The 10324-nt window shown below is 35.5% G+C and overlaps 1 protein-coding gene across 1 annotated transcript in view; it reads right to left on the bottom strand.

Moving 5' to 3' along the window:
• Positions 1–3982: 3982 nt before the first annotated feature.
• The window catches only part of LOC124393624 (myosin-IIIa), a 33162-nt gene continuing 26820 nt past the window's right edge, over positions 3983–10324 (bottom strand). Inside the window, exons 27-30 of the mRNA XM_046861559.1 lie at positions 9809–9974; positions 7646–7978; positions 4315–4384; positions 3983–4234 (exon numbers count right to left, since the gene is read on the bottom strand). Coding sequence (XP_046717515.1) covers positions 4227–4234; positions 4315–4384; positions 7646–7978; positions 9809–9974 — 577 coding nt within the window. The 3' untranslated portion in view covers positions 3983–4226. The remainder of the gene's footprint in view (positions 4235–4314; positions 4385–7645; positions 7979–9808; positions 9975–10324) is intronic.

Genomic DNA, 10324 nt, shown 5'->3' with positions numbered 1-10324 from the left:
ACGCCTCTTAAAGTGGGCGTCAATGTTTGTAGCCAAGTTTGACGTTAAATGCTGAATATTCAGAGCAGTGCACCATCATGTGTAGTACATTATTCTTCATATTTACCCAATCAGTGTATTGCTGTGCACCTTATTTAATCAGTTCTTCACAATGATCATGGTAAAGTGTTTATAAGTTTGACGTACTGAACATAAATACCAAAATGTTTCTAATATAATGTTTCTAATAATTAAATATGTTAAAAAACAAACAAAAGTGGCTTTAATAAATAAGCAAAATATTATTATTATATAATACAAACTTTTAAAATCTGATTAGAAGTTTCTGAGAGTTTTTACTTTGAGAGACTGAAAGAAGCCTAGTAAAGAGCTCAGCCTCTGGAAGCTTCATTAGAATGCCAAGTTGACACTTCTACAGTCTGAAAAAGCTTGAACAGGAATGGTTTTTGTTGAAGGGTAGCAGCCAAGAAACTACTTTTTTTTTGAAAGGGGAACAGGGTAAAAAAGCTAAAATATGCTAAGGCTCAAAACGATTGAAATGTAAATCAGTGGAATAAAAAAAAGAAAAAAGAAAGAAAGCCATTTTTGGGTCCAATTGTTGATATTGTATGAGAAGATGATTTGGAGAAAGATGCAAGAATGAGTGCTTGTATTTTTCAGTGAAACATGGTAGAGGGTCTGTTCTTGTTTTAAAGCTGCATTTTTGCCAGTGGTGTTGGCAATAGTGTTCAGAGTGATAGGATCATGAATGCTGAAGAATACAGTCAGGTTTTAATTGATCATTTAATTACTCCTGGAAAGCACCTGATTTTGAAGTCATCAAAATGATAACAATCAGTGTTGACAAAACACTGATAGTCATGGACTGGCCTCCACAGAGTACAGACCTGAATATTATAGAAGCAGTATGGGATCAACTGAACAGAGAAAGAAATAAAATACAGCTAATATTAGAACAACAACTCTGAGAAGTGCTGAAAAAAAAAGTGCTGAAAAAAAAGCCTGGTGTAATATATAAGATATTCAGGACCGTGTGCTTAATGCAAAGGGAGGTCACACTAAATACTGACTTTCACCTGAAAAAAATATATATTTAAAATTTTCTGCCCATAATTTCTGTTATCTGTTTGTATCTTAATAAAAAAATGTCTCAAGCTTGGACAGGGATGTGTGTATATATATATATATATATATATATATATATATATATATATATATATATATATATATATATATATAAAAAGTGAAGGGGGTCTGCATATTTTCAGAATGCACTGTATATCCCCCCCCCCGTGGGCTTTTTCTTAATCAACCAAAACCTGCCTTTTTGTAAGTGATGTGTAGACGTTTTAATTTTTATTTTATAGCAACAAGACACTTTTTATGTTATGTTAAATCATATGGAGTTGATTTACATCACATATCTATTTTACATTATGTTAACTATCCATAAGTGTTTAAAAAAAGTTTAGTCATCTTTGGGATTTAAAAAGGTTTTGTTTCATTCACTGACTGCTACATTTTAGTGCCTGTATAGTAGACTATAGGCATACATCAAGATGAAGGATTAGGACTGAACTCCAGATAATGATTGTGCACATTTAATTAAAAAGTTACGATTAGGAAAAAATAAAGAGAAACAACACCTTTAGGCAAAGTTGTGTTTATTGAATATGATTAGTGTATCACATCTGTAACTTAGTTTCTTGAAATATGATAAACAGGGACAGAGAAAGGCAAACATTTCCTGCATATTTCATTGTTTACCTGCTTAAAGATAAAATATTTATGGTGCTGTAATTCACAAATTTAGCCTTAAAACTTTTCACCAGCATGTGTTCTCACCTTTTAAAACAAATTCATGATAAACTTTCTAATAACCTTAGAGATGCTGAAAAACTTATCATAATTAAAAATTGTGGAATTTATATAACGGTTTTCCTTTACAATAGCAAGTCGCAAAATAATGATTTATTTATATTTTATTGGCTTACTGTTGCACCAGCAGTTAAAACACTGCAGCTCAGTTACATCTCAGAAAATGGATGGATTAAATTATTTCAGATGTTTCTTTTGCCATAATGGTGCGCACAACAACTTCCTATTCATATGCAGTCTATCAGAGAGGATTTAGTTTTATAACTTGTACCCAGAGTGCTTAATAGTCTTGTAATTCAGAGTCACATTAAAACTTACACAGAGCATCAATTTTACAGAGACTGTAATTTTGGATTGTAAATGTCTTCACTTGACTCAGCACCTTTTTTTTTACCTACTCAAGCTGTTGCAATACAGCATGATGGAATGGCAGCTGGAATTCGAAGGTGGTTGAATGGTTGAACAAGGAACACGACAGTAACGAGAGAACAGATTTATTACTCAATCATGGTTATTCTTTTAGGTAATCCTAAGTCTCTATAAAATATTATTCATCAAGGTAATGTTCCTTGGCATGCATCAAACAAATTGCAAAAAAGGGGTCCAAAGTGCTCACAACAACCAGTAAAGGTGACTAATGTGATGCACAGAACCAACAAAAACAATTTTGTAGGACGAGAAATGCTGAATATTCAGAGAAGTGCATCACCATGAGTGAATTATTTTTCCTAATTACCCAATCATTGTATTGCTGTGCACTTTATTTAATCTGTTCTTCACAATAATCATGGTAAAGTGTTTACTAGCTTGACTTACTGATCATAAATACCAAAATGTATATAATAATAATAATATTTATTACAAATTTTATTCTTGTGTAGAAGTTAAATTTATTGGCTTAAATAAATAAACTGAATATAATTGTGCACATTTAAATAGTTATATAGTTTAAAAGGTATTTGTACTAAAGGGATTGAAGATTCTTTGTTATTACAGTAACCTTACAGTAACCTGGTTAACCAATCACTACTATACATTTAAAGATCAGTTGTTTCTGTAGGCTTATCTCGACATCATCCTGGTTTTATCTGACTGTAGAGGCCATGGTGCTTCCAAAGCATCTACTGTAGAGTGGTGAATTATTTATTCAGCAGAAAAGATTTAAAAAGACTATCAACAGCAAATGGAGAAAATGGGACACCAAAGTGAGATGAGCAGGACAGGAATATCTGCCTGAAATTCCTGGCATGTAACACTGATCTCATATTCTTTACTCGCCTGGGCTATGAGGAGGGATGGCTAGACAGAACAAGACAAAACAAATAAAACAATCAAACTTGTGTTCTAGTCTGATGAGACTACGGTAAAATGTTGACACATTTGGCACCGTGCTGAAGCATGGTGGTGGCAGAATCATCCTATTTGGTTGCTTCGTTTCAGATGGACTTGGTTCTCTAATCAGGTGAGAGGGAATCTTGGAATCACAAAATGTGTATGCCTCTTTCATTTTTCAACAATGAGAGTGACCCGAATTAAACAAAGTAATCAGGAAGATGATAAAGATCAACATTTTGGAATGGAATGTGGAAATAAATCCTACTGAAAACCTGTGGAATGACTTAAGTCACAATCTAGATCTGGAGCATTGTTTTCTGGAAGAGTGGAAGAAATTTCCCAAATCATTCTGAACCAAAATGTGCTTTTAAAAAAAGTATTAGTTGAGCTGTGTGCACACACACAACCAGGTCACTGCAAAAGATTTCATTATCATTTTTAATACACCTTTTGTAATTTTCACTTGAATTTTGTTGGTTGATAAATTAGATTAAAAGGGAAAATATAGATTTTTGGTCTTCTTTGGCACATATATTCAAAATAGATCATGCATCATACTCTGCTATCTGTTCTCAGTTTATCAGCTAATGTTGTATTCATTGTAACATGTAAGATCTATACCTCTGTGGTGGTTAATTTCAATTTGATAAATAACCTCCAGTAGGTCAGTGCACCAAATTCAAACAGCTGCCTTTTTTTTTTTTAAAAAAACACTGGGCTTGTAAAAGCACACTAAGACTCTTTTTAGATTTATTACTACTGCCACAAGTGATGGAAGTCTGCAAAATCAGACAGTGTTTATTAAGTGCCCTATGTGATCAATACATAATTTAAAAGTAATAAAGAAACTAAACCCAAACAGCCCCATGTAACAAAAGTCGAAAAGTTTGCCTCCATTTGTTCAAGTTCAAGTCCCATTCACATAAAAACCTCCCCTCCTTTCTTTCAGCTGTTCACATTCTGATGTAGGTAGCAGCAAAAAAAAAACCCCTATGTTGTTATCCATCCTTCCTTTAGGGATCTGGAATACAGGAAAACATGTTATGTAAATGTAAGATAGACCTGTACACACAAGCCCAGAATAATCTGTTGAGCATTTACCTTTCTTCCCCCAGGGTGTCCAGTGGTTTTGGGAGTTTTGTGGTTGGTTGGCTGAGAACTGCTGTGCATGCTAGAAAGAAATTAAACAAGTTTATACAGAGACCACCCAATGGCTTTACGCCCTAATAAAAGGTGCTCTGTAACTACTAATAAAAGGAAGAACCTTTACTGACACAGAGTAGCATGTCTGAACAAGAGGAAAAAAAAAAAAAACTCCTTTTCTTAGTCACAACAGATGTGCAGTGTTCTGAATGGCTGTTTGGCATTTATCGCGAGCAGTAAATCATGAATGGATTTTTTTTAAATACGTTAATTGTGTGATATATTGGTTGTGAATACGGAAAAAAATTTCTCCACTACACTAATTCCCCTTGGTAAACCAATTTTCTAGAAATACCCTAATAAGAACCATCACAGCAGCTCGTGTCAGTTATTTACTCAGACAGCATGGCCTTATTGGTAAAAACTTGTGTAAAGTACACCAAAGTTTAGCATCACCCACTTTACATTTGAGAAAATTGGAAGTTCTCATAGGTACTAAAAAGTCACTAGTAATAATACTTTTTACTTGTCTGTACAAGATGAATATTAAACTCGGAAGAACACAGCAATTTATTTCTGTTCCTCGAGGCTTTACTGGCACATAGATATTTCTAGGTGCATCCGCTTAAACACGCAAACGGTTAAAGCAGGTCCTGCTTTTTGTCAGAGGTACACAAGAGCCTAAAAGTTGCAAGTGTAACTTGTTTTCTCATTTTGTTTGTTTCTTTTATAATAATTGTATTAAAAAATTATTTAATGGCAGAATATACTACTGTACACAGTTAGGGATGACCATATACTCTATTTTTATATTGTAGAAACACCCCAGAGAATTTCTATTTTTGTCACATCATTCCCCCAACTATTCTGGCAAATATGAGTTAATATGTCAGCTAATCTGTTTTACACCCAAAGTATTTTACAAGTATTTAAAAAAATCTTTTGTCAAAAATCATAATTATCTGGTTTGACGTTTAAAAAGAAAACTTGCCTTAGTAATCTTACCATGATGGAGCTGACAGAAAGAGTTGAGGTATTGTAAACAACTTGTAGTCATTTGATTTTAAACAAATGTCAAGTTGTGCTCTTGCTTTTCTTAATCATTTCTTTCTCATGCACGTACAGTGGTGTGAAACTGTTTGCCCCCTTCCTGATTTCTTATTTTTTTGCATGTTTGTCACACTTAAAATGTTTCAGATCATCAAACTAATTGAATTATTAGTAAAAGATGACACAAGTGAACACAACATGCGGTTTTTAAATGAGGGAAAACAAAATCCAAAACTACATGGCCCTGTGTGAAAAAGTGTTTGCCCCCCTGTTAGAACGGTGGTTTATCACACCAGAGTTCAATTTCTCTCACCACACCCAGGACTGATTACTGCCACGCCTGTACACAATCAAGAAATCTCTTAAATAGGACCTGCCTAACAAAGTGAAGTAGACCAAAAGATCCTCAAAAGCTAGACGTCATGTCGAGATCTAAAGAAATTCAGAAACAAATGAGAAAGCATGTAATTGAGACCTATCAGTGTGGAAAAGGTTATAAAACCATTTCTAAAGCTTTGGGACTCCAGCGAACCACAGCGAGAGCCATTATTTACAAATGGCAAAAACATAGAACAGTGGAGAACCTTCCCAGGAGTGGCCCAGCTGACCAAAATTACCCCAAGAGTACAGTGACGACTCATCCAAGAGGTCACAAAAGACCCCACATCATCATCCAAACAACTACAGGCCTCACTTTCCTCAGTTAAGGTCAGTGTTCATGACTCAATCATAAGAAAGAGACTGGGCAAAAAAATCATCATACCAACAGTAAAATATGGTGTTGGTGTGATGGTCTGGGGCTGTTTTGCTGCTTCAGGACCTGGAAGACTGTTATAAATGGAACCATGAATTCTGCCATTAACCAAAAAATCCTGAAGGAGAATCTCCGGCCATCTGTTCGTGACCTTAAGCTGAAGCGAACTTGGGTTCTGCAGCAGGACAATAATCCAAAACACACCAGCAAGTCCACCTCTAAATGGCTGAAGAAAAACAAAATTAAGACTTTGGAGTGGCCTAGTTAAAGTCCTGACCTGAATCCTTTTGAGATGCTGTGGCATGACCTTAAAAAGGCGGTTCATGTTTGAAAACCCTCCAATGTGGCTGAATTACAACAATTCTGCATAGACTAGTGGAGCAAAATTCCTTTACAGCGCTGTAACAGACTCACTGCAAGACTTATTGCGAACGATTGATTGCAGTTGTTGCTGCTAAGGGTGGCCCAACCAGTTATTAGTTTTAGGGGGCAAACACTTTTCCACACAGGGCCATGTAGTTTTGGATTTTGTTTTCCTTCAATAATATAAACTTTCATTTAAAAACTGCATGTTGTTTTCACTTGTGTTATCTTTTACTAAGATTTTAAATTAGTTTGATGATCTGAAACAAAGTGTGACAAAAAAAAAAAAAGAAATCAATAAGGGGGCAAACACTTTCACACCACTGTATTTGCAACATTGCTGTTTTTTTTTTTTTTGTATTTTTTTACACTTCACAGTACCGTATTTTCTGGACTATAAGCCGGTACTTTTTCCCCACTCTTTGAACCCCGCATCTTAAACAAGGAAGCGGCTAATTTATGGATTTTTCGGTTTCACAAGCTTCAAGCCAAAAGACTGAGCCCTATAACACTAGACCAATGAAATTGGCGAAAGGGTTAAAGTGAACGAATGAAACTCTTTATATTAAATTGGCTGCGCTCCCACTGAATCGGGCCGCACCACATCATAAATATAGTTTATGTTCCTCTGGCGTTTGACCTGCCGCTCACTCGGACTGTCTACAGGAAAAGCGAATCATTCGTCACGCTGAAAACAACCGGGCATGAAAAAACGCACTTCACCTGTGTTCTGTGCTGCACAGCATCGGAAGAAAAGCTTCACCGATGGTGATTTTTAAACGCACGACGATGCCAAAAGATAAACTTTTTAAAGAAATAAAGAAACTGTTGTGAAAGGAAGGAGGAAGACAGTGAACAATGACTTTCTTGATAGCCTACTGTTTATATACAAACCGTGTAACAGGCACTGTCTTTCATTAAAGCCTGTGTAAAGTTTATTAGTATCAATGTAGGAACCTGCGGCTTATAGACAGGTGTGGCTTTTTTATGTTCAAAATACAAATCTTTGTAAAATTCAGTGGGTGCGGCTTATATTTGGGTGCGCTTAATAGTCCGGAAATTACGGTACTTATGTTTTGGTTATTTTATGATTATCAGTGGAGCGTGGAAGTGCATTTAGACCTGTTGGATCTGCTGGATCTCCCTCATGGCTAAGCGAATAGAAGGGTAGAGGCGGGGAAAAGCTTTTACTTCCCCTGAATCCTCGTCTCCTTTCTGCTCTAACCCAGTTGCCTCCACATGTCTGTATCTGTCTGACACACGCCTCAGGACAGGGGCTTTAGAAGCTTCTAGTTCCGGATTTTTGCCTGGAGGCTGAAAGATCCTCTGCATTTCGACATGCACATGGTCCTTATCTTTGTGGTTGTTTTCTCTGCAATGTGTATTGCTGCTGTCAGGCAAACCAGGCCCCAGCAACGTCTTCAGCTCTTCGTAATCTGGGACATGGTCGCATGTCTGTTTTAGACCGAGATGGAAAGACAGAGAGCGTTATTACATTGTCTGCACCCTAAAATCAACAGAATTAATAATCTCCTGTTTTTGTTTTTAGTTTATTTACTAATATTAATATGCATCCTACATGTGTCTTTTTTTATCACACAATTATACATTTCAATAACTTAGATCAAAATCATTAAAAAGTTTATTTTAGTAATTCAATACAAAAAGTGAAACTTGTATGTTATATAGATTCATCACACACAGACTGGTGTAATTAAAGTGTTTATTACTTTAAATTGTGATTATTTTGGCTCACAATTAACAAAAACCCACCAATTCACTATCTAAAAAAATGTGAATAGTTCATAAGAATGGATAAAAATGTTTTAGTAAATTGTTGGCCTTCTGGAACGTATGTTTATTAACTTTATATGTACTCAATATATGGGGTTCAGGTCTGGTGAGTTTGCTGGCCAGTCAAGCACACCAACACCATGGACATTTAAACAACTTTTGGTGCTGTTGGCAGTGTGGGCAGGTGCCAAATCCTGCTGGAAAATGAAATCAGCATCTCCATAAAGCTGGTCAGCAGAGGGAAGCATGAAGTGCTCTAAAACATGCTGGTAGATGGATGTGCTGACCTCAGACCTGATAAAACACAGTATATGTGCCTCCCCATAATGTGCCTGGATACAGCACTCTGTGAACAGCAGCTTCTTTTTGAGATGACCTTTTATGTCTTACCCTTCATGTGCAGAGTGTCAATGATCGTCTGAGACAACATTTAAAGGCTCAGGAAACCTTTGATTTTATTAGCTGATTAGAGTGTGACACCACAAATCTCTAATACTGAACGTTTCACAATATTCTAATTTTCTGAGATACTGAATTTCGGGTTTTCATTAGCTGTAAGCCAAAATAATCAAAAATTAAAAGAAATAAACACTCAGTCTGTGTGTGATGAATCTATATAATATCCGAGTTTCACTTTTTGTATTGAATTACTAAAATAAATAACATTTTTCAAGATATTCTAATTTATTGAAATGTACCTGTATAAATATGTATACCTGTATGTATGTATGAGATTGGTGCCATAGCGTGTGTGTGTGTGTGTGTGTGTGTATGTATATATATATATATATATATATATATATATATATATATATATATATATATATATATATATATACATACACACACACACACACACGCCATGACACTCACCAATTGCCAGCAGCAGATCAGTAAGTTAAAGGTTGAGATTTTACCTTTTTAATTAATTACTAAGAGTTGGGCTAGATAAGTGTAAATGGGCAACATTGTTTATATGTTTAAGAAAACTTAGAATTCAGTACTCAGAATCTTTTACTGAATGCAGCTAAATAGCATGATAGGTAGTTAGCCAAAATTATGGTAACTGTTGGTTTATAACTGAAATGCTTATAGTCAGTAAATGTCAATTGTTTATAATATATAAATATATAAATGTTTTACTTATGATTAGTACTTGATTGTACGATTAGTACCAGTAACTTTCATATTTTTACTAAATGAAACTGGTAGCACGTGTAATGGTGTAACGCCAAGCACTCAAAACAAAACAAAACCAAACAAACAAACCCCCCCCAATAACCTCAATCTTGAGTTCACATTTTCATTGTTGTAATTTATAATAATTATATGTACTATGAAGAAGGTGAATGGTGAGGCCATTCAATTGCCAGCTTAGGAATGAAGGCTATAAAATCCCATACAATTTCAACCAATAATCGCCGAACTCGGAACAGAGAACAAGTAACAAGGACCTTATAACAATTTTTGATGTATTAAAGTGTAACTCACTTGTCCGCATGGCTCAGTAAGGAGCTCCATAAATGGCTTGATACCCACTTGTGTATGATATTGAACCAAATCGAGCAGAGAAGCATGCACTCTGTCCTCACCCAGGATTACATACTTCCCATTACTCTGCATCTCGATCATATAGTGCCGAAGCCGGTCAGCTCCCCTGCATTTCAGAATCATCCGCGTTAGGAAACAGTCATTTTATATTACACACAAAAAAATAAAAATAAAAATCAGAGTGGCTTTATTGCCCACACTTCATGACTTTTAGCAGTTTTGTGGATGCAGTAGTGTGCATCCTACAAGCCTACTCGTGTATTTACAGATTGCTCACTACTGTATGTGCACCCAATCCCCCCAAAAATCTTTGCTTTCTCATCAAAATAATTGAGCAAGCAGTCTAAAACCTCTCTGCACTCTTCTGAAACAAGGTGTCGAGGAAGGATTGAGGAGCTTCTATATTATTCATCACACAGAATCATGTCATGCTTATTTGTGTTTTCCCTAAGAATC

This window comes from Silurus meridionalis, chromosome 11 (assembly GCF_014805685.1).
Source record: "Silurus meridionalis isolate SWU-2019-XX chromosome 11, ASM1480568v1, whole genome shotgun sequence".
In the NCBI taxonomy this organism is placed as follows: domain Eukaryota; kingdom Metazoa; phylum Chordata; class Actinopteri; order Siluriformes; family Siluridae; genus Silurus; species Silurus meridionalis.
Note: the sequence above shows the minus strand (reverse complement) of the source record. Positions and strands in the feature narration are given on the sequence as shown.